General features: G+C 44.1%; 1 protein-coding gene across 6 annotated transcripts in view; it reads left to right on the forward strand.

Moving 5' to 3' along the window:
• The window catches only part of KCTD7 (potassium channel tetramerization domain containing 7), a 69,886-nt gene that overhangs the window by 24,916 nt on the left and 18,946 nt on the right, over positions 1 to 26,024 (forward strand). For all 6 annotated transcript variants that reach the window (XR_011026228.1, XR_011026229.1, XR_011026226.1 and 3 more), the window contains exon 3: positions 14,478 to 14,647. Coding sequence is in view for 1 of the 6 variants with exons in the window: in XM_068268595.1 (XP_068124696.1) it covers positions 14,478 to 14,647 (170 nt within the window). In the remaining 5 variants the exon portion in view is untranslated. The remainder of the gene's footprint in view (positions 1 to 14,477; positions 14,648 to 26,024) is intronic.

Here is a 26,024-nt window from a genome sequence, read left to right on the forward strand (position 1 = left end):
GCCCGATTCACATTTGCTTTTTTTCATGGAACCGGCCATCAGGATCAGGTAAAAACTGCCAGCCAGTGTGCTGTAAACTGTCAGTTTTCTATTTCTTACTATGTAGCTGCAAAACGTTCGGTTTCCGGGCCGCTGGGCACAATGGTCCAGGAAAATAGGTCCTGCAGCATTTTTTTGTCCGTTGACCGCAACGAACAACAGATCCATACAAGCAGATGGATGTGAACGGAGCTATTGGTTTAATATTGGATCCGTTCGCATGCCTGTCTGTTTGTGCAGTATATGTTCCGCTCACCGCTAATGTGAACCGGGCCTAAGATGAGGTAAGGTGTGACATAGGTTTTGTGCATCAATCCTATATAATAAAACCGCAGGTATCCCTGCGTCATCCTGTCCGTGTGTTGCGCTACTGCGCAAGTGCAGGACGGACAGATATTGGGACACCAGGATGGAGCCAGGTGGACGGGTGCACGCACGGAGGACGGGTGCACGCACATACGTACTGACTGACTGGTGGCGGCATGAAAAGACCTAGAGCCCGTTTTTAAACGGGCTCAGCTCAACTAGTACCAATATAACACATTTGAGAGGATGAAATTCTTAGCTCAATAATTTACAAGTCATGATAATGGGGCATGGAGGGAGAAGTAAACAAGCATTTTTAAATGAGGGTCAGCGTTTTCTGTAGGGCTTGTTTTTAGTATGCCATACAAACCTTGTTTGGATTTGTTATTTATACATAAAAAGTGTAATAAGCAAAGGATAACCTTTTTTTTTAGGACCGATGGCTTTTAAGCCACCATACCACATAATATATTATTGATGTATGTTAGATGCATTATTGAGAATATGTTGATTTGATTTTGTAATGTGATTTTGATCATTCCACACCCACCACTTTCCCAGCAATGCCGCCAGATACATATGCTCAGGATGTCCTGGAAGCACATCCTGTGAAAAGCATTCCAAAAAAAAAACATTCAGGAACAATATCACTGACCTAATGATAACAAGCTTTACAGAGACACAAAGTTAAAAGGAGGTAGATTCACAAAAGGATTTGTGCAATTTACATACCGTAGTGTGTGTGATGCAAATTGCGTAGCTGGCTTTATAGGTGCCGCATGTGTGAGTGCTCCCCGCCTTGGGTAAATAAATGCTCTTCTCTGCCCCACCAAAAATGCACACTATTTACGATCTTTCAGGGAGGTTAGTTTGATTTCTTGATCGATTCTGTTGCTCTAGTCCCTTTATTGTGCCCTGTCTGCATATGTTACCTTTCTTTTGTGAATATACCATATTCATATATTAGCGTCCAAACTTTGCTCTTTAAAGAGAACCAGAGATGAAGCACCCTCATGTATTTTATTACATTTATCAGTGGGAACATGACAGTAAACACCTACCCTGCTTTTAGTTTCATTGTTATCTGCTTAATTAGTCTATTAGCAACTGTGATAAGAATGCACCGACTATTCAGTCGAGATTTGACCTGGAATCATTATAGCTGAGTCACTCTTCTGTGATGTCTTTTCAAGCCCAAGCCTTCCCCTCTCCTGGCTTAGATTTCCTGCTTTGCATACTGAGAGCTGTGATGATATGGGAGAGGCTGCTGCTCCTGAGAGAGAAGCTCTGTGGCTGTAATATGATCCCTGTGTGCACTAGATACTGATAATAACGGCAGTTTCATTCCTATGAGAGACACTTCCTACAGGCAGATATCATACCAAAATGAAAGCACATAGATGAAAGGCTGCATTTAGCCTAGATAGCAGCATAGTCTCATATAGCCTAGACAGCTCATCCAGAACAACTGATAACCCGGAAGGACAAGGGATATAAGCCGGTGGCCATATTTGATTTTTCCTGGAGCAATAATGGATAAAAAACACTAAAAAAGGCACACCAGAGCGGCAAAATTATCAGGTAGAGCATTTATTCTTTACAAGCTATCAACTGATATGTTTATTTTGTGTGAAACGTTCATCTCTGGTTCCCTTTAACCCATTCGCGTTCCGTCGTTTTCACGTGAGTAATGTTCACCTCCTATTCATTAGCCTATAACTTTATCACTACTTATCACAATGAACTGATCTATATCTTGTTTTTTCCTCCACCAATTAGGCTTCCTTTGGGGGGTACATTTTGCTAAGAGCCACTTTACTGTAAATGCATTTTAACAGGAAGAATAAGAAAAAAATGAAAAAATTCATTATTTCTCAGTTTTCAGCCATTATAGTTTTAAAATAATACATGCCTCCATAATTAAAACTCACGTATTGTATTTGCCCATATGTCCAGGCTATTACACCGTTAAAATTATGTCCCTATCACAATGTATGGCGACAATATTTTATTTGGAAATAAAGGTGCATTTGTTCCATTTTGCATCTATCATTATTTACAAGTTTAAAATAAAAAAAAAATAGAAATATTTCATCTTTACATTGATATCTAAAAAGTTTAGACCCTTAGGTAAATATTTACATGTTTTTTTTTGTTTTTTTTATTGTAAAGGTTTTTTTTTTTTTTTTTTATAGTAAACATTTTATTTGGGTAGTTTTGGGAGGGTGGGAGGTAAACAATAGATTTATAATGTAAATGTGTGTTGATTTTTATTTTTTTTTACTTTCAGTTGTAGTATTACTTTTTGGCCACAAGATGGCGGCCATGAGTTTGTTTACATGACGTCACTCTAAACGTAACACGCTTAGAGTGACGCATCGGGGAGGGAACAGCCACAAAAAGCACAGCTTCCGAGAGAAGCTGTCGCTTTTTCAGCGGGGGAGAGGAATCAGTGATCGGGCACCATAGCCCGATAAATTGATTCCATGGCTACCGAATCCGCGGCCGGGAGTGCGCGTGCACGCGCGCAGTAGCGTGCATGGTTCCTGGACGTAGTTTCTACGTCCAGGAACCAAAATAGGTTAAAGAGTAGCTGTTGGCCATACTATCTCCGACCCCCCCCCCCCCCCCACATATATTAGTAGATAAATACTTGCTCTACTTACATTACAATATTACATTTGTATTGCACTGTCCACATTTTGAGTTCAGTTAGTTTTATATAGTAAATAAATATAATTCTGTTTCTGTCAGTTTTCATCTTAGAAGCCTTGTGTCTGAAGCCAATCCTGATGTCATTTCCTCCCTGAGGCCAGAAACCCGCTAGGAGCGCTTTTCTGAGCGCTTTGCGATTTGAAAACTTTTGCTAATGGTAATGCTATGGGTGTGATCTCACTTGAGCGATTTGATTTTATAAAAATCCCCCATAGCATTGCATTAGCAAGAGCATTTTCAAATCGCTAGCGATTAGAAATCGCTCCTAGTGGGTTTCTGGCCTTACTCTTGTTTCCTCTCCTGATTGTGTATGTATGTATGCCCCCCTCTCAGTCTTCATGCACTCCCACACAGCTTTGCAGCCGCGTGCATCCTCACAAATCAATAGGATTGATTCATAAAGCATTACCACATTTGGTAATGCTGAAAACAGCTGACTTTACCAAGCACTTAGCAAAATGTAAATTCATAAAAGCAGTTACCGCATGAAAAGCTGAAATTCCCGAGAAGTGAGGTAAACTACCGCCTTATGCGGTAATTATCTCAACACATGTCAGTAAATGTCAATTCATAAACATTAGAGCAGGTGGTAATGGCATGGAGAATACCACCTGCTTTGAAGAGGTGATAAGAGAACAATAAGGGCTGGTTCAGACGGACGTTTGCAGAGCGTTTACAGCCAGCGTTCAGGGCTTGGTGTTAAACGCTCCCATTCAAGTGAATGGGAGCGTTTGTACCAAGCTTTCAAGTGCGTTTACACAAACGCGGCGTTTGGGTCCCGATTTTCTCTGGCGTTCAAGGAGCCCCTGGAAGCTACATGTAGCTTCCAGGGGAGGTTAACCGCGACGGCTAATGTCCCCCTAGGGGAAGAAAAAACGCGACCGCATCCAAACGCACACGAACGCTGCTGAACGCGACGCCAGCAAACGCAACGCCTCCAAACGTCCGTCTGAACCAGCCCTAAGATTGAGGGACTGTTAAAAGCCAGCAGCAGAGCGATCAGAACAAACAAGGCTTCCCCTGAATACCCCAGACTGTGCTTTTATCCTTTTGGGTACCTGTTTTCAGATGTGTATTTCACATCAGAAAGCCTGCATGTGTAAAGTTTCTTGAAGTTCATCTAAGCTGTGGCAATTAAATAGATTGTATAGAAAGACTAATAGATTCAGAGCAGTCAGGGCAATCAGAATCATTGTAACAAAACATGCACATCTAAAGGGAAGTTGGGGAAGCCTCTTTTATTGTAATGCTGTCTCTGCACACTCATCCAGCTACTCATTAATGTATCAACTCAGCCAGCTACTCATTAATGTATCAACTAGGCCAGCTACTCTTCTCATGTTACGACACTTTAGTTCGGTAAAACACAGCACCTGTTTATGAATTAGCACACAGAAGTCTAAAATAATAAATGCGGTATTTTCCCGCACAGATTTTTTTTTTACCGCACATGCTTTTATGAATGATAGCCATTGTGTGACTTTGCCGACATGGTTTATCTGTATGGATCGGATTTCAGCTGAGTCACTTTCTCAGCTTCTCAGCACAAGAAATATTGGCCAATCAGAGAGGAACAGAGGTGTGGGAGGGAAAACCGGGAGTGAAAGAAACTTCAGCCAATCAGGGTGCATTACTTACGTATGAGGAAAACAGGGGAGGGAAAACAAAAAACAACCAGCATGCACTGCAACTTCTTTTTTGCGGCAGATGTACCAAATAAGAGCCAGGAGACCTAGTAAATGATATTCTATTGAGAAGAACATTGAGAGATTTATATGGATTGCTTTATTATTTGTATTATATATATATATATAAGTTTGGGTACTATGGGAGGGTGTGGGAGGGAAATGATTAATTATAAAAGTCAGTGATTTTTATTAATCAAAAACAAATTTTGGTGTAATATACTATTTGGCCACAAGATTTCCTCAGTCATTATTTCCGATTTACGTACATAAGCACGTGAATCGGAAGTAATGCGTAGCAGTGTAACAACAGGAAGATACAATGAATGCCGTTGTCTCATAGACGCCGATATTCATTGAATCGGGGACTTAGCTTTATGAGGTCCCCTGTGGTCCCATTCATTAACTTCCCCTCTAAGCGGCGGTGCGCGGCGAACGGGAGCGAGCGTCGGCTGCACGCCGCTGCAGACTTGTATTCACGGCCCTGGTGCATCCTGTCAATTTTGCAGGGCCGTGAATATACTGCATAATATATGCAGCAAGTAGTTAAAGAACAACTATCAATAAAAAAGGTTTTGCTCTGTATTAGCATCTGCTGCATTACCACTAGTGCTAGGGGCACTTTATTTATTCCCACATTTCTCTATGTCTGCTTTAAAATCATCCTTCATTCCGAATGGCTGGTTCAGACGGGCGTTTTTGTGGCGTTTAACGCGGCGTTTTTTGGGATCTACTGCCATCCCATGCAAGTGAATGGGAGCGTTTAGAGCTGGCTTTTGCAGGCTTTCATGAAAGCCTGGCGGTAGATCTCGGCGTTGCGTCTAGTCTCGAAAGCAACATGCTGCTTTCAGAGGCGGTAAACGCCAGGAAACAATAGCCCGAGACCAGAACTGCTAGCCTTGAACGCTTCCCAAAAGCCTTCAAAAGCTAGCTTTTAAACGCTGGCGTTTGAACGCAATGCCAAGCGAAAGCTCAGCAGACGCCCGTGTGAACTAGCCTGAACACAGGTCACAAATACTTCACAGTGTTCTCCTCACAGCATGCAGGAGAGTCTGAGGAGGAAACTGATCAGAGGAGGTAACAGGTAGCTAGATGTGCTGTAATACTGCTGCAGTATAACTTAACCGTTAGGGAGATGTGTTTACACCACTCCTGACTGACTGCTTGTGATGTTACACTCTGCAGCATGTAATAAAGCTCTGGCTGCTCAGTGCTGTCTATGCTGGAAGGGAGGGAAACCTTGATAAAGATTAACTGATTATGCATTTCTGAACAGTCAGATAAGTGAAGGCAATAAACACAAATTGCTGTAAACTGCGGAGAGTGATGGCTCCTATGTTATACATAGGAGACATTCACACTTGTCACGCTGCAATGTATCCACAGGATCCATGGCAGTAAGTGGACCGCACTTCTGTGCAATCCGCAATAATCCTGGGACAGGTGGATGCGTTTCCTCATAATGGCTATGGAGGAGCGCATCTGCCCCAAACTCCAGCCGCATCACTGCGGACCATAGGAACAGACATTATACTGTCCGCTCCCACTGGCCGCATGTGATACAAATGTCAAGTGGGAATGGAGCCTTAACCACTTGAAGACCACAGTCTTTTCGCCCCTTAAAGCGGAATATAACCCTGCATTTCAACTTTGCTCTAAAACATTATTTACAGTATATTATATGCAACCAGCATTGGAAGGGTTACACAGGGCTTTAAAGTCCCTAGAGATTTCTGCAGACGCATCCGAACTTAAGTTAGATACTTTTTGTTTACATAGATGTATCTAAGTGTTTATTGTGACTCATCTCTCTCACTGAGAAGGAGTTGGAGGACAGCCAAAGAGTGTGTAACATTTCTAAATATATACATATAACTAAATAGAATGTAACTATCTGAACGTCTGCACGGAACTTAAAACCTCTGTGTTGAACCCTTCCAATGCTGGTCTAGTAAAAAAAAAAAAATGCTTTTTGCATATAATATGCTGTAAATAATGTTTTAGAGCAAAGTTGAAATGCAGGGTTATATTCCGCTTTAAGGACCAGAGCCTTTTTCTTCATTCAGACCACTGCAGCTTTCACGGTTTATTGCTCGCTCATACAACCTACCACCTAAATGAATTTTACCTCCTTTTCTTGTCACTAATACAGCTTTCTTTTGGTGCTATTTGATTGCTGATGCGAGTTTTACTTTTTATTATATTTATCAAAAAAGACATGAATTTTGTCAAAAAAATGACTTTTTTAACTTTCTGTGCTGACATTTTTCAAATAAAGTAAAATTTCCTATACATTTGAGCGCGAAAGTTATTCTACTACATGTCTTTGATAAAAAAAAACATTCAGTGTATATTTATTGGATTTGGTAAAAGTTATAGCGTTTACAAACTATGCTGCCAAAAGTGAATTTTCCCATTTTCAAGCATCTCTGACTTTTCTGCGCACCTGTCAGGTTTCATGAGGGGCTAAAATTCCAGGATAGTACAAATACCCCCCAAATGACCCCATTTTGGAAAGAAGACATCCCAAAGTATTCAGTGAGAGGCATGGTGAGTTCATAGAAGATTTCATTTTTTGTCACAAGTTAGCGAAAAATGACACTTTGTGACAAAAAAAAAAAGTTTCCATTTCTTCTAACTTGCGACAAAAAAAAAAATGAAATCTGCCACGGACTCACTATGCTCCTCTCTGAATACCTTGAAGTGTCTACTTTCCAAAATGGGGTAATTTGTGGGCTGTGTTCACTGTCCTGGCATTTTGGGGGGGTGCCTAATTGTAAGCACCCCTGTAAAGCCTAAAGATGCTCATTGGGCCCCTTAGCGCAGTTAGGCTGCAAAAAAGTGCCACACATGTGGTATTGCCATACTCAGGAGAAGTAGTATAATGTGTTTTGGGGTGTATTTTTACACATACCCATGCTGGGTGGGAGAAATATTGTAAATGACAATTTTTTAATTTTTTTTACACACAATTGTCTATTTATAGAGATATTTCTCCCACTCAGCATGGGTATGTGTACAAATACACCCCAAAACACATTATGCATAGAAGGATCCGCAGACCAAGTGCTGGTAGAAAAATGCTGTTGTTCTTTATTCAAAAGATTCCACATGACATGGCAATAAAACCACAGAGTTCAACTGACGCGTGTCGGGCTTACAGTCTACAACTATGACTAAGGGCAGATTGTAAGCCCGACACGCGTCAGTTGAACCCTGTGGTTTTATTGCCATGTCATGTGGAATCTTTTGAATAAAGAACAACAGCATTTTTTTTACCAGCACTTGGTCTGCGGATCCTTCTATGCATATCTGAGAATTGGCTTGGCTTTCCTGGTCCTGCACCTGCTGGTCTGATTTGAGGGGGTAGAGCGTTTTGAACTTTCCTACTGCCCCAAAACACATTATACTACTTCTCCTGAGTACGGCGATACCACATGTGTGGCACTTTTTTGCACCCTAACTGCGCTAAGGGGCCCAAAGTCCAATGAGTACCTTTAGGATTTCACAGGTCATTTTGAGAAATTTGGTTTCAAGACTACTCCTCACGGTTTAGGGCCCCTAAAATGCCAGGACAGTATAGGAACCCCACAAATTACCCCATTTTAGAAAGAAGACACCCCAAGGTATTCCGTTAGGAGTATGGTGAGTTCATAGAAGATTTTTTTTTTTTTGTCACAAGTTAGCGGAAATTGATTTTAATTGTTTTTTTTTCACAAAGTGTCATTTTCCGCTAACTTGTGACAAAAAATAAAATCTTCTATGAACTCACTGTACTCCTAACGGAATACCTTGGGGTGTCTTCTTTCTAAAATGGGGTCATTTGTGGGGTTCCTATACTGCCCTGGCATTTTAGGGGCCCTAAACCGTGAGGAGTAGTCTTGAAACCAAATGTCGCAAAATGACCTGTGAAATCCTAAAGGTACTCATTGGACTTTGGGCCCCTTAGCGCAGTTAGGGTGCAAAAAAGTGCCACACATGTGGTATCGCCGTACTCAGAAGAAGTAGTATAATGTGTTTTGGGGTGTATTTTTACACATACAGATGCTGGGTGGGAGAAATATCTCTGTAAATGACAATTATTTGATTTTTTTACACACAATTGTCCATTTACAGAGAGATTTCTTCCACCCAGCATGGGTATGTATAAAAATACACCCCAAAACACATTATACTACTTCTTCTGAGTACGGCGATACCACATGTGTGACACTTTTTTGCAGCCTAGGTGCGCTAAGGGGCCCAACGTCCTATTCACAGGTCATTTTGAGGCATTTGTTTTCTAGACTACTCCTCACGGTTTAGGGCCCCTAAAATGCCAGGGCAGTATAGGAACCCCACAAGTGACCCCATTTTAGAAAGAAGACACCCTAAGGTATTCTGTTAGGAGTATGGTGAGTTCATAGAAGATTTTTTTTTGTCACAAGTTGGCGGAAAATGACACTTTGTGAAAAAAAAAAACAATACATATCAATTTCCGCTAACTTGTGACAAAAAATAAAATCTTCTATGAACTCATCATACACCTAACAGAATACCTTAGGGTGTCTTCTTTCTAAAATGGGGTCACTTGTGGGGTTCCTATACTGCCCTGGCATTTTAGGGGCCCTAAACCGTGAGGAGTAGTCTTGAACCCAAATGTCTCAAAATGACCTGTGAAATCCTAAAGGTACTCATTGGACTTTGGGCCCCTTAGCACAGTTAGGCTGCAAAAAAGTGTCACACATGTGGTATCGCCGTACTCAGAAGAAGTAGTATAATGTGTTTTGTGGTGTATTTTTACATATAACCATGCTGGGTGGGAGAAATATCTCTGTAAATGACAATCTTTTTTTTTTTTTTTTTACACACAATTGTCCATTTACAGAGAGATTTCTCCCACCCAGCATGGGTATGTGTAAAAATACACCACAAACACACACATTATACTACTTCTCCTGAGTATGGCGATACCACATGTGACACTTTTTTGCAGCCTAGGTGCGCTAAGGGGCCCAACGTCCTATTCACATGTCATTTTGAGGCATTTGCTTTCTAGACTACTCCTCACCGTTTAGGGCCCCTAAAATGCCAGGGCAGTATAGGAACCCCACAAGTGACCCCATTTTAGAAAGAAGACACCCCAAGGTATTCCGTTAGGGGTATGGTGAGTTCATAGAAGATTTTATTTTTTGTCACAAGTTAGTGAAAAATGACACTTTGTGAAAAAAACAATAAAAATCCAATTTCCGCTAACTTTTGACAAAAAATAAAATCTTCTATGAACTCATCATACACCTAACAGAATACCTTGGGGTGTCTTCTTTCTAAAATGGGGTCACTTGTGGGGTTCCTATACTGCCCTGGCATTTTACGGGCCCAAAACTGTGAGTAGTCTGGAAACCAAATTTCTCAAAATGACTGTTCAGGGGTATAAGCATCTGCAAATTTTGATGACAGGTGGTCTATGAGGGGGCAAATTTTGTGGAACCGGTCATAAGCAGGGTGGCCTCTTAGATGACAGGATGTATTGGGCCTGATCTGATGGATAGGAGTGCTAGGGGGGTGACAGGAGGTGATTGATGGGTGTCTCAGGGGGCGGTTAGAGGGGAAAATAGATGCAATCAATGCACTGGGGAGGTGATCGGAAGGGGGTCTGAGGGGGATCTGAGGGTTTGGCCGAGTGATCAGGAGCCCACACGGGGCAAATTAGGGCCTGATCTGATGGGTAGGTGTGCTAGGGGGTGACAGGAGGTGATTGATAGGTGTCTCAAGGTGTGATTAGAGGGGGAAAATAGATGCAAGCAATGCACTGGCGAGGTGATCAGGGCTGGGGTCTGAGGTGTGGGCGGGTGATTGGGTGCCCGCAAGGGGCAGATTAGGGTCTAATCTGATGGGTAACAGTGACAGGTGGTGATAGGGGGTGATTGATGGGTAATTAGTGGGTGTTTAGAGGAGAGAAGAGATGTAAACACTGCACTTGGGAGGTGATCTGATGTCGGACCTGCGGGCGATCTATTGGTGTGGGTGGGTGATCAGATTGCCCGCAAGAGGCAGGTTAGGGGCTGATTGATGGGTGGCAGTGACAGGGGGTGATTAATGGGTGGCAGTGACAGGGGGTGATTGATGGGTGATTGACAGGTGATCAGTGGGTTATTACAGGGAATAACAGATGTAAATATTGCACTGGTGAATTGATAAGGGGGGTTCTGAGGGCAATCTGAGCGTGTGGGCGGGTGATTGGGTGCCCGCAAGGGGCAGATTGGGGTCTAATCTGATGGGTAACAGTGACAGGTGGTGATAGGGGGTGATTGATGGGTGATTAATGGGTAATTAGTGGGTGTTTAGAGGAGAGAAGAGATGTAAACACTGCACTTGGGAGGTGATCTGATGTCGGACCTGCGGGCGATCTATTGGTGTGGGTGGGTGATCAGATTGCCCGCAAGGGGCAGGTTAGGGGCTGATTGATGGGTAGCAGTGACAGGGGGTGATTGATGGGTGGCAGTGACAGGGGGTGATTGATGGGTGATTGACAGGTGATCAGTGGGTTATTACAGGGAATAACAGATGTAAATATTGCACTGGCATATTGATAAGGGGGAGTCTGAGGGCAATCTGAGCGTGTGGGCGGGTGCCCGCAAGGGGCAGATTAGGGTCTAATCTGATGGGTAACAGTGACAGGTGGTGATAGGGGGTGATTGATGGGTAATTAGTGGGTGTTTACAGGAGAGAAGAGATGTAAACACTGCACTTGGGAGGTGATCTGATGTCGGACCTGCGGGCGATCTATTGGTGTGGGTGGGTGATCAGATTGCCCGCAAGGGGCAGGTTAGGGGCTGATTGATGGGTGGCAGTGACAGGGGGTGATTGATGGGTGGCAGTGACAGGATGTGATTGATGGGTGATTGACAGGTGATCAGTGGGTTATTACAGGGAATAACAGATGTAAATATTGCACTGGCGAATTGATAAGGGGGGGGGGGGGGGTCTGAGGGCAATCTGAGCGTGTGGACGGGGGATTGGGTGCCCGCAAGGGGCAGATTAGGGTCTAATCTGATGGGTAACAGTGACAGGTGGTGATAGGGGTGATTGATGGGTAATTAGTGGGGGTTTAGAGGAGAGAAGAGATGTAAACACTTCACTTGGGAGGTGATCTGATGTCGGATCTGCGGGCGATCTATTGGTGTGGGTGGGTGATCAGATTGCCTGCAAGGGGCAGGTTAGGGGCTGATTGATGGGTGGCAGTGACAGGGGGTGATTGACGGGTGATTGACAGGTGATTGACAGGTGATCAGGGGGGATAGATGCATACAGTACACAAAGGGGTGGGGGGTCTGGGGACAATTTAAGGGGTGGGTGATCAGGAGGGAGTAGGGGGCAGATTAGGGACTAAAAAAAAAAATAGCGTTGACAGATAGTGACAGGGAGTGATTGATGGGTGATTAGGGGGGTGACTGGGTGCAAACAGTGGTCTGGGGGGTGGGCAGGGGGGGGGGTCTGAGGGGTGCTGTGGGCGATCAGGGGGCAGGGGGGGGGGGAATCAGTGTGCTTGGGTGCAGACTAGGGTGGCTGCAGCCTGCCCTGGTGGTCCCTCGGACACTGGGACCACCAGGGCAGGAGGCAGCCAGTATAATAGGATTTGTATACATTACAAAGCCTATTATACATTGTTTCAGCGGCGATCCGGGTGCTAGTAACCCGCCGGCGCTTCCGAACGGCCGGCGGGTTACAGCGAACGGTGGGCGGAGCCAGTCCCCGGCGGCTGATCGCGTCACGAATGACGCGATCGCCGCATAGCCACTCCCGCAGCCGCCCCCGCCGATGGGCGTATTGCGGTCGTTTGGGCCCGGACTTTGCCGCCGCCCATCGGCTGGGGGCGGTCGGGAAGTGGTTAAAGGGCCCATACACTCAGCCGATTTTCTGTCCGACCGATCGATCCCGATCGATCGATCAATTGATCGTTTGCAAATCGGTTGGCCAATTGACCGATCGATGGCCGATTTCGATCTATTTCGATGGATTTCCATCGAACTAGCAGGGTGGAAAATTTAGGTCGATCTGATGAGATTGCTTATCAGTTTGCATTGGCCTTAATGGAAATCTGATGGCAAAAAAATGCCATCAGATCGAATTTCAATAGATTTCAAACTGAAATCTATTGGAATTCTATCCTGGTAAAAAATGTTTTAAAAACGTATCAGATAGATCATCAGATGCATTTTTTATCTATCTGCTGCCAATCTGACGAGTTTATGGGCACCTTTATCACCATCTGAATAAGATTCTTTCAGCTAGGTGATTATTAGACTATCCACTTGAGGACCTAGCCTTTACCCCCCCCCCCCCCCCCCCTTAAGGACCAGCGCTGTTTTTTCAGATCTGTGCTTGGTGGGCTCTACAGCCCCCAGCACAGATCAAATGACAGGCAGAGCGACCAGACCGCCCCCTTTTTTCCCCACTAGGGGGATGATGTGCTGGGGGGGTCTGATCGCTCCTGCATGCTGTGGGTGGCGGGGGGCACCTCAAAGCCCCCTCCACCGCAGGATTCACCCTCTCCTCCCTCCCTTCCCCGAGAGATCAGAGTTTGCATTGGCTCCCCGCTGTCGTGACAGCGATCCCCGGCCGCTGATTGGCCGGGGATCGTTGATCTACTACAACGCTGCTACTGTAGCAGCATTGTAAAAATGTAAAGAAAGCGGATTATTTCCGCTTGTGTTTACATTTAGCCTGCGAGCCACGATCGGCGGCCCGCAGGCTATTCACGGAGCCCCCCGCCATGAAATGACAGGAAACAGCTGCTCGCGCGAGCGGCTGTTTCCTGATTAATTAGCCTGCAGCCGGCGACGCAGATCTGCGTCGCTGGTCCTGCAGCTGCCACTTTGCCGACGCGCGGTATGAGTGCGCGGTCGGCAAGTGGCTATACACTGAGGAGTGGATAGCAACCACCCTGTGCAGGAACATGGTCCATCTCTGCAGAGAGACAGCTGGGTGAGGAAAGAAATTGCTCCTAGTACTTGTGTTAAAGTATGTCGTAACATACAGCATTTAAAAAAAATTGCTTTAATCGATAGATGTCCTTTAAAGGAAATCTTAAAGAGGACCTGTAACAAAAAAAAGTCCCCTGGGGGATACTCACCTCGGTAGGGGGAAGCCTCAGGGTCCCAATGAGGCTTCCCATTCCGCTGTAGCTGCAGGCAATTCAGCGCTGGCTCCCCCGAAGTGTCCCGGAATCCTACCTCGACAAGGCTGACAAGCGCTGATTTATTTTTCTTTCCTGGCTCCAGCAGGGTCGCTGTTGCGGGTCTCTGCACGGAGATAGGCAGAAAAAGCCAATCTCTGCCGGGTCCGCATTACTGCGCAGGAGACTTGCGCATGCGCAGTAGACTGGCGCTGTCTGGGCCGCTTTGCGGGGGTCGCCGCTGATGGCCGGAGGGACTAGGACCAGCGTCGTGGGCACAGAACTACAGGGGGCTGCAAGAAGCCCTAGGAAAGTTCAACTAAGTTTATTTTTGAACTTAAAGTCTCCCTTCAAGCACAACAGAGCCCACAAACCCTTCATGACTGTGAGTACTGCTGGGACTTTGTGCTGGTTTGTTGAGACTGCTGGTTAATTGAGTTCTGGATATCCGGGACTCTACTCTAATCCCTTTTCAACAGAACATTACTTATTATATTGGCATTATTAACATACTTTATTAAGCATTTTAATTAATTTCTCTTTGAAGATATACATTGTTAATTATGTTTCCACAGCTTCCTGAAGTGATTCCTCTTAATGTGGGAGGGCTGCATTTCACCACAAGGCTATCAACACTGAAGCGGTATGAGGACACTATGCTGGCAGCCATGTTTAGTGGACGACATCACATCCCGACAGATGCTGAGGGTCGATATTTCATTGACAGGGATGGAACATATTTTGGGTAAGAGCTGCATTTAGCACTCTCATGCTGGAAATACACTGGTCGTTTTTTCCGCTCAATCGATTTTGCTGCTCGATTCCCCCCTCCATTCTTATATCTTTCGCTAGTTTTTCTTATCTTTACCCATTCAGCTCTATCAGGAATCGAGTGGCAAAACAATTGAACGGGAGATCGGATATGTCGGAAATTATCCATCTAACCATCTATCTGCCGCAAAAGTGACCCGTGTATTCCCAGCATGAAGCTGTATTTTTCAGTCTACAGGAAATCTTCATTGTTACCTTAACCTTATCTCTTTAAAAATCATAAGAACATAATATTCTAATGGGGTCAATTGGAGGAATAAGAGGAAGAGTCCTTATGCAGGAATACGTTAATGTTTGCACCAGTTGACCAAGATTAGTGACTGCAAATAGCTGCAGTTTTCAAATTACATCAGAGATCCTGCTGATCATTATCTGCAAAAAAAAATAAATCAAGACTTTGTTTCCATAACAATTAGTTTACTGCTTGGAACTGGTCCAAGATATTCTTTACACTGATATTACCTCTCCAACTGCTGAAATAAAAAGCAGTGTGTGATGTTCCCACCAATGCAATGCAATGCAGTGAATTTTTATTGCATTGCTGCATGTATGCTGGCCAGCTAGTTGAACGTAGTCTGCACAAAATGAATAGAAACGAAGTGTCCATACTCTGCCAAGAATTTTGATGATGGCACACGGCCACCTGCATTTTAAAGTGGGAATTCAGTGGAAGTTACTGTGATTCTACTCCATTTGTCACACAGTTGCCAGCTGAAGTATAAAAATACATCAGCCATGGAAATTCAGTGTTGTTAGATGATCATTAGCAGTTAACAGTTACTTCATGAGGGATCATGAGAATTGCACTGTAGTCCTGTGTCCAATAGAAATACAGGGGACTGCATCAATGCCTTTCACATGTCTTGATGCTAGTACAGTGCAGAGGGCTTAGGATCAAAGCAGGACATTTGGGCGATGGGGAAGTTTGGACACCGCCATAAGTGCCCATGTTAATAGCCACGATTAGTGGCTATAACTGTAAATTTGGGCGCCTCTGGTGGACAAATTTCCAGCTATAGCTGCTTATCACACCTATTAACATGGGCGCCAAAGGTGGTGGCCAATCTTACCTGGCGCCAGATACAAACTGCGGTTATTTAGCGGTGATATTGCTGGGGGGGCAATTAGGGTGAGGGTGCTTTCACACTGGTGCGGTGCGGTAATTTTACCGCATCCCAATGAAAGTGTATGGGACCGTTCATACTGATGCGGAGCTGCACAATGTGACGGAAGTGACATTTTCGCCGCATCCCCGACGCAAGGACAGATCTACATTATCACCGGGTTCTGCAGTGGCCTGTGGCAATGTGTGTCAGACCGGAAGTCATGTAAGTCTATGGGTGTGAAAACCCGCCACAAGTTTTACATGTTGCGCATGTGCGGAATCGTAGTTTTAGCAATGCACTTCTGCGCCTGTGATCTCTTCGGCCATAGGAAGTGAGCGTCACTTCCTGCTTGGCCAGCTGCCAGATGGGGATTACCTCGTACTAACACGGCAATCCTTAAAGGCCTGTACTAACACGCCAATCTGCCACATGAAACTGGCCTTAGGAATCACCTGGGGAGGGTTCTGAAGGGTGTGTTCGGTTAGAGTTTGGCCGCGGATGGTCGGTTAGGGTTAGGCTTTGATAGACAGGGTGTTCAAGTGAAAATGGGGTCAGGTTGGGTGATAGTAAAATATCGGAAAAAAATACTGATATTTTACTATCGTAATTACATAGGCCTCAATTCACTAAGATCATGCTGGAGATAATAAGGCAAGAGAAAACTTACCTCCACACAGTGAGAGAGTTATTTTATCTCTTCATTCCTTAAAGGGATACTGTAGGGGAGTCGGGGGAAAATGAGTTGAACTTAACCGGGGCTTCTAATGGTCCCCCACAGACATCCTGTGCCCGCGCAGCCACTCACCGATGCTCCGGCCCCGCCTCCGGTTCACTTCTGGAATTTCAGACTTTAAAGTTTAAAAACCACTCCGCCTGCGTTGCCGTGTCTTCGCTTCCCCTGATGTCACCAGGAGCGTACTGCTCAGACACAGACCATACTGGGCCTGCACAATACACTCCTGGTGACGACAGCGGTAACGAGGACATGGCAACGCAGGCGCAGTGGTTTTCAGACTTTAAAGTCTGAAATTCCAGAAGTGAACCGGAGGCGGGGCCGGAGCATCGGTGAGTGGCTGCGCGGGCACAGGATGTCTGCGAGAGACCATTAGAAGCCCCGGGTAAGTTCAACTCATTTCCCCCCGACCCCCTACTGTATTCCTTTAAGTTACCTCTTCTGTAGTTAATTTACCTCCTCTGTAGTTAATGTACCTCCTCTGTAGTTAATTGACCTCCTCTGTAGTTATTTTCACACACAGTTATTTAACAGCCTGTCTTTAACTCTGGAGTTACGTGTTCGTAAGCTTATCGAATTGAGGCCTATATAGAGCCTTATAAAATGCTTAAAAATCTGTTGTGCTGTAACTCTAAGCAGAGTCATGAGACACCTGCACACAGCTAGATTCTTGGCCAAGATGGGCCCGATGACTGCCTTGGCTAACTTCACTCTAGCGTGTGTATTCCAGGGAGCAGAGGTCAAAATATTTTACTAACATTTTAACTATCCTTGATTTCAGCTGATATAACCCAGCTAAAGGTTTCATAGTTTAGTGTCAATAGTAAAAATGTTTCTGTACCGTGTTAGCCAAAGAAATTATGTAGGTAGAAAAAAACAAAGTCTTGTAAAAGTATTACCTTTTAACGGCTAAGTGATAAAGTTAAATTATGCAAGTTTTCTGGGATCTAGTCCCCTTGAACTATGCCTATATGCCTGAAGAAGGAGACTAGATCCCAGAAAGCTTGCATAATTTAACGCTATCAGTTAGCCATTAAAAGGTATTACTTTTACAAGACTTTGTTTTTTTCTACCTACATAGTTAAGTGTCCTAATACCAAGAAATCTTAAATAAACCTGGGCATAATTTAAAAAAAAATCTTTTCGGATAATGCCCTCCAGTCCTCCTTATGCCTGATAAGGCAGACTGATGTAATACAGATGTGGCAATAAAAAACTGCATTCCCATTCATTGATCTCCCCACTAACGGTGAAAACATACGGGGGAGCGAGCGTGGAGGCGCGCATTCTTCACAATAGACAATTGCCTACGTCCCTGGGCAGGAAGTCCTGCGGGTCGTAGATAATCCATCTCAAATTGCTTAAAGAGAAACTCCGACCAAGAATTGAACTTTATCCCAATCAGTAGCTGATACCCCCTTTTACATGACAAATCTATTGCATTTCACAAACAGACCATCAGGGGGCGCTGTATGACTGATTTTGTGATGAAACCCCTCCCACAAGAAGCTCTGGTACCGTGGTACTCTGGGCAAACTGCCACAATGTAACAATGTTCACAGACAGGAATTAGCTGTTTACAGCTGTCTCTAACAGCCAAAACAGCTAGGAGCAGCTACATAACCTGCCCACAGTAACAATGTCACCATGTAATAAATGTCAGAATGTAAATCTGGGAGAGGAAAGATTTTACAATGAGCAAACACTGACTAAATCATTTATACATAATTATGGTAAAAATGAAGCACTTTTTTTATTACATTATTTTCACTGGAGTTCCTCTTTAAGTGGTTAAACTTTATTGTTTGCTTACGGTGAATATAAATTTGTTTAGATATTGTTAAGATATGTTCTGTCGACCACCCATTGTACTTTGCATCAGAAGCACTTGTTACAATCGGTTGGATTAACAAAAGAGTGCTGCTGCAGCGCGTGAGTTAAAACATCCTAGGAGCGCTATGCACGCTACGTGCGGTCGTGCAGCATAGCATGCCTTCCTTAGTTACATTTGCTTACATAGCAATGTGCACTCCTTTAACTGCCAGCCACTGCTGTGAATCGCGAATGCAATACTTCACTAGAGCGGCCGCTACTATGTTAATTAACATAGTTACTATGTAATAAACATAGTAACTATGTTAATTAACATAGTAGCGGCTGAACTAGTGAAGTATCCCATTTGCGATACTTCACAGCCGGCATTTAAAGGAGTGTGTATTGCTACGTAACCAAATGTAACTTAGGAAGGCACGCTACACTGCACGACCGCAGGTAGCATGCATAGCGATCCTTGGTTGTTTTTAACTCGCACTACTGCATCAGTGCTCTTTTGTGAATCACACCCAAAGTCTGCAACAGTGGTAAAACCATATCTAGCAAAGATTACTGCAGTATTTTGTGCTATTACAATGTTTTGATAAACATTAACCAATTTCAGATCCGTGTTACGTAAATATACGCCCCTGTGTATTTTACTTGCAGATCAGGGACGTATATACGTATTGTTTACTTTCTGCCGCCGTTCCCGATCGCCACGCCATTTCCGTTCGCAATCGCCGCATCCCCGTCCTTCCATGATCAGGGTATGAGAATCAGCTGTTCTCAACCCCGATCACCGTGCCTGTAATGAATGGAAACTTGCGGCAGTGAGACGCTGCTCTCATTCATAACCGAAAGGAAACTGTTAAACACACATTAGTTTCTATCTACTGTTAACAGCAGATGGTGAACTAAGTGTAGTGCCATCTTGTGGCCAAAAAATAAAATACACCTTAAAGTGGATCCGAGATGAACTTTTACGCATTGCATAATTGTGTTCCTTTCCTATTGTTTATAGGGCATTCCTCAAGCCAAATACTTTTTTGTTTTTGTTTTAATACTCTAATTCCCTATAAACTAAACAAGCCACGCCCACAGGTTTTCAGAAAGCCAAGGCACTTTCAGGCAGTAGCAAGGGAAGCTCAGTCTGGGCAGGAGGAGGGGGAGGTATTACTAGCCAGAGATTTCAGTGGCGGAGGGAGGAGGAGGGGGGATTAGATTTTTTTGCTCAGGATGCAGATAAGCCTGCCTCTGTGTAATGTTTACAAACAACATGGCTGCTGTCATTGTATCACAGGAAGACATAATCATATTCTATTACAGCTGCTTGCAGCTAAATTTGCTGTGTAAACTAATCTAAACTAAATCTAAACTTTAGATAAGATATATAAACAAGTTACTTGTTATAGTTAGTTTTTCATCTTGGATCCGCTTTAAGACATTGTTACTTTCAAAAATGTAATAAATATTTATTAATTTTTAAAGGTATATAAGAACAAAATCAACCCAGCCATAGTCAATAAATCACACAATCATTACAACTGACCATTCATTAATATAATATACAGCCACATATAGATAAAACCCAGTTCACTTTATTAATGTAATCATTGCTAAACTGTGGCAAAATATGAATTGTAAAGGTATAAATTAACTTTAAAAATATGTTAGCTAGAAAAATAGTTAAAAATTAACCTCCCAATGAAAAAAAAAACCCATGTAGGACTTTTCCTTTTTTTTTAGATGTTTTTACATAAACTTGTTCTATTTTCTATTTGCAACTTGGGCATCTTTATATGGTATTGTAAGATTTTATAGTGCAAAGATTTCACAGACTTATGCTGGGAACACGCGATACGGTTTTTGCGTTCGATTCTCCGCGCGATCTATTAACCATTCAATTCTCTGCTCGATTCTCTTATCTTTCGCTCATGTTTATCTTTTTTCCTTTCACATCTATGAGAAATCGAGTGGAAAAGAATCGAGCGGAGAATCGGACATGTCGGAATCTATCAATCGAGGGTAAAAACGAAACGTGTGTTGCCAGCATAAAGGCAGAGAAAGGATTAGGTGCAGCGCTAAATTAATTCATTTGAATTATCTAGTGCTCGCAGGTCTGCTGGAGTCTCTTGGCTATTGTAATTGTTTCTGGGATAAACAGACCTGCTGCGACTTGCAAGTATTTGTTTAGCTATTCTTAATCTCTTGGGTCCATGGGGCAGACTTGTCAGAACACCTGCTGCCAATTTACAGTGTTTCCAGGGAACCATCTTACCTGGTCTCTTTTTCCTACAGTGTTATACAATATGTTATATCACATTTCTTGTTTCTAATTAAAATGAAAATGTCATTGGTAATATTTCCCAACATACTAAGTACGCTTAAAGGAATCGTCAGGCACAAAAAAAAATGAGTTTCACTTACCTGGGGCTTCTACCAGCCCCATGCAGCCATCCTGTGCCCTCGTAGTCACTCACTGCTGCTCCAGTTCCCCTATGCCAGCTAGTTTCGTTTTTGCCAACCTCAGGGGCGGCGGGCCGCATTGCATACATTTTTACGCATTCCCGCTAGTGCAGGAACAGTAACACATAAATTTTTTCGAGTTAGCAGTGCAACACTAAAATTTATTAGCATTGCACCACTAACGCGAAAAAATGTATGCGTTAATGTTCTGCTGTTCCAGTCCCCCACCGCCAGCTAGTTTTGTTTTTGCCGACATTGTACATTTTTACGCATTCTCGCTAGTGCAGGAACATTAACGCATACATTTTTTCACGTTAGTGGTGCAATGCTAATAAATTTTAGTGTTGCACTTCTAACGCGAAAAAATGTATGTGTTACTGTTCCTGCACTAGCGGGAATGCGTAAAAATGTATGTAATGCGGCCCGCCGCCCCTGAGGTCGGCAAAAACTAAACCAGCTGGTGGCGGGGGACTGGAGCAGCAGCGAGTGACTACGAGGGCACAGGATGGCTGCATGGGGCTGGTAGAAGCCCCAGGTAAGTGAAATTCACTTTTTTTGCTTGATGATTTCTTTAAGTATGTACAGTTAGGTCCATAAATATTTGTACAAAGATGATTTTTTTCTCATTTTGGTTCTGTACATTACTAAAATGAATTTTAAATGAAAAAAATCAGATGCAGTTGTAGTGCAGATTTTCAGCTTTAATTCAGTGGGGGGAACAAAATGATTGCATAAAAAAAGTGAGGCAACTAAACCATTTTTTTTACATAATTTTTTACACTTGCTTTAAAACAAACCTGTAATTTATTTATTTGCAGTACATGAATTCCAATCAATAGGTACCCTCTGGGAGAAATGCTGTGCAAACTTGCTACACGTATCTAGCACTTACTGAACTTTCTTTTTTTCTTGAATTCAACTTTTGTTATTTTTCCCAACAGAACAGCATAACGCCCTTCATAAATATATGTGGCTACAACAAGCATAAAAGCCTGCCAATAAGTATTTAAATCCAGTCAGTGCAGAAATAAACATTTCTATAAAATCTGTCTAGTGCTTCTTGTCTAGTATCCAAATGCACATGGGTCAGAAGCAGAGCATGCATAAAACAGAAATATATATTGACCATAACAAACTATAAATCAGTCAAACATTATCTTGATCTCAGCACTTCTTTGGCTAAGCTCTGAATATTTCATGCATTTTTATGATATAGAAGAGCCCCATTTTCAAGTCCCAAACAAGATAGTCCATTGTTGCCTCTAAAGGGGTCTCAAACTCAATTTACCTGGGGGCCGCAGGAGGCAAAGTCTGGATGAGGCTGGGCCGCAAAAGGAATTTCACAATCGCGGCGCATCGCCGCCTCTGCCCGCCCCTCTCACTCTTCCTTCACAGAGAAGCGGCAATCCGTGCTGCGATTGACGTCAGGAGGGGCAGAGCTGAAGCTGAAAGCTCTGCCCTTTCCAGGAAATGCCGGCCGATTGGCCCCCGGGCGATTTGGGGGCTCTGCAGCCCTCGTTTAGCGGTGGGGATGCGGCAGATTACTTGGGAGCACCGAAGCAAACTATAAGGAAGCTTTTGCCGGCGAGGGCCACAAAATATTGTATCGAGGGCCGCAAATGGCCCGCGGGCCGCGAGTTTGAGACCCTAAACATTTGGTATTACAAATCTTGTAACCTGGTCTATCTGTTCAATGGCTCTGTCAAGTGTAAAATTGGGTGGTTTCCAAAACAATAACCAATCTGGCTTCCAGTAATGCTAGGTACACACCATGAAATTGTTTCTGTTCGATTTTATGTTAAGCCCCCTCTACACCATTCAATTCAGACGAGATCGATTGAATTCGATTTAATCGAATGTGATTAGATCGATTAAATCCGACATTTCTGATCGGAATTTGATTGATATTCGATCAATCGTATGATTGATTTGAATTGAAAATTAGCCAAAATCAGTCACACAATCGATTGAATCCCACTCGGACATGTTGGGCTTGATTCACAAAGCGGTGCTAACCTACTTAGCACGTCTAAAGTCTTTAGACGTGCTAACCAGGGTGCTAAGTAGGTTAGCACCGAATTTCTGAATCAGATAATTCGGTGCTAACCTACTTAGCACCCTGGTTAGCATGTCTAAAGACTTTAGACGTGCTAAGTAGGTTAGCACCGCTTTGTGAATCAAGCCCGTTGGATTTAATTGATTGAATTTGATCCAATCAAACTCAATTGATCACGCCTGGAATTGAATGGTGTAGAGGGGACCATACATTAGAAGATTATGGGCAGATTTGACCAAGAGACAAATGTATCTCTAATCAAATCTGATTAGAGATACATTTGTCTCTTGGTCGAATCTGCCCATACATTACAGGCCGATTCCCGTCCGATTTCAGCATGAAATCATCAGGGAATCGTCTGAGCCTGCCGCATTTATATGTTACCTGTCCTGTAGCAGCTTCCGCGCGGTGTCCGTTCATCTCGCCGGGTAACAGCCGCATACATGCTAGCAGCGCATAGCTTTGACGTCAGGCGCAATGCGCCGCCAGCGTGTTTGCGGAACCTGGCGAGATGGACGGAAACCATGTGGAGGCTGACACCGGACAGGTAATATATAAATGCACACACTACATACATTTATACATTTCGGCGGGGGTTTTGTTGTCTCGTCACTTGTTCGCAAATTGGCCGCCGTACTGCCGCACACCCGACCAACAAACTTCGGCCCGACATCTTGCAGCATGCGCGATCGCCCGTGCGGCCAGTTTCTGTCCCGAAATTGGTCGCTTTGTCGGTCGGGCATGCACTTGGCAGCACCAATTTTCATCCAATTCTATTATAATAATCAAATTGGATGGTCGATTGGTTGGTTGATGTATGGCCACCTTTAAGGTTTGTACACACGCACTACCGCTGGCAACAACGGGTTCGTCAGACCCTCCTGCTGGATGGGCGTTCCAGCGACAGTGGTGCGTGTGTACAGTCTGTCAGGCAGACTGATAAGGCTGTTTCTGAACGATCCACTCAGCCTTATCAGTCCGCCGACAGCGCATACACACATGCTACTGTCGGCTGAATGTCCGCCCAGCGGCGGACCCGTCGTTGCCGGCGGTAGTGCGTGTGTACGCACCTTTAGATTTACCTGCCAGATAGATAATTTCCAACATGTTGGAGATTATCTATCTAACCATCTATCTCCCTAGCAATTAGGCATTGTTCTAGTGTAATGGTTAAGGGCTCTGCCTCTGGCACAGGAGACCTAGGTTCGAATCTCGGCTCTGCCTGTTCAGTAAGCCTGCACCTATTCAGTAGGAGATCTTGGGCAAGTCTCCCTAACACTGCTACTGCCTATAGAGCGCATCCTAGTGGCTGCAGCTCTGGCGCTTTGAGTCCGCCAGGAGAAAAGCGCGATATAAATGTTCTGTGTTTGTTTGTTTGTTACTCAGCAGGAGATAACCAGAAGACAATGTACCAGAGATAATGACCAGTCTCTACCATGATTTTAAAGGGGCCCATACACCTAACGATTTTCCCACCGATATACAGCAGATTCAATCACTGTGATCGAATCTGCTGTGAAAGCGTTGCGCAAACGCTGACAGAATGATCGATTTCCATCCGAAATCAATAGTTTCCGTCGAGTGGTCCGTGCGGAAGATTACGCTCGATTGCCGGCGGGTCAGGAGTACGTCGATAGAGGCATTCGAATGCCCAACGACCGACGCTAGCGTCAATATATTATCTGCACCGCCGGCGTGTATCCCCTCTGTCCCCGCTGCTCCTTCTACGCTGGGTCCCGACAGGAAGTTTAAACGGTAGAGCGCCGTCTACTGTTTAAACTTCCCCAGAAAGAAAGTGAAGCCAGCCGGACCCGGAGCCCAGCAGGAGAAGGAGCAGCGGTGACAGCGGGGACTTGCGCCGGCCAGAGCAGGTAATGTATAGCTGGCAGGGCGGCAGCGGAAGCTCCACAGATTGTGATCGGTTTCATAGTGAAATCGATTCACAATCTGTTTACAGTAAAGGCAGCCATACGATCCCTCTCTGATCAGATTCGATCAGAGAGGGATCTATCTGTTGGTCGATCTGATGGAAAATCGACCAGTGTATGGCCACCTTAAGACGCGTACACACGCCTGATTCGCTTCAGCGGATCGGTCAAAACCAGCCGCATCAGCCTGCCGACAGACTGTACACACTGGGAAACTGTTGCCAGAATGGCAGCCCCGCGTGCGGGTCTGACGACCCGTTGTTTGAAGAAATCTGGCGTGTGTACCAGAGCTGTGGAGTCGGTACAAAAATCTTCCAACTCCAACTCCTCAGTCTATGAAACCACTGACCGACTCCGGGTACCCAAAATGGCTCCGACTCTGACTCCTCGACTCCGACTCCTTAGTCTAATACTTACCAGGGCTGTGGATTTTGTACACAAATCATCCGACTCCCGACTCCGACTCCTCAGTTTTGAAATCACCGACTCCAACTCCGGGTACCCAAAATTGCTCAGACTCCTCGACTCTGACTCCAGCTCCGACGCCACAGCCCTGGTGTTTAGGCGCCTTTACATGAAAATAATCTAACAGAAAAATCTAACAGAAAATTGTATGGTGTATACTAGGCATCAGTTTTGATTGGTTGGTTTTATCGAATGCTTGGTGGGAAAACCAAAAATGCATTCCTTATAGATATTTTACATTGGACATGGAATGACGTGCTGATGAGAGTTTCCACCTTTTGCAAAAAAATATGAAGCTGCTCTGCAAGACCACCAGATGGGAATCAATGTGACGGGTGTCCGAGCAACCTTTAATTATTTACAGGTACATTTTATGTATGCTCTTTATAACACCTTTCCTTCATAAAGTTGCCATTTTATGAGATGAGTAGTAAATTACAGCCTTCTATGTTGTGTTTCAGGTGCTGATATCTATGATATTAGTTCAACAGAAAAAGGAGTGGAACAGATACTGTCTCCAGCTAAAATATCCAGTATGGTTTTAAAACTGTGGTTGCCATCAGCAGCAGGCCTCTACATGCTTGCTGAGAAATTTGGATTGACAAAAACTGTTTATCATCTGATTTTCAGGGAAATTAAGGAATATTTGGATTGCAGTTGATCCCATAAATTTAGGGAAGCTCAGTGTATAGGTTTTGAACCTATATACTTTGTCCTCTTTT

Source organism: Hyperolius riggenbachi, chromosome 2 (assembly GCF_040937935.1).
Source record: "Hyperolius riggenbachi isolate aHypRig1 chromosome 2, aHypRig1.pri, whole genome shotgun sequence".
NCBI lineage: Eukaryota > Metazoa > Chordata > Amphibia > Anura > Hyperoliidae > Hyperolius > Hyperolius riggenbachi.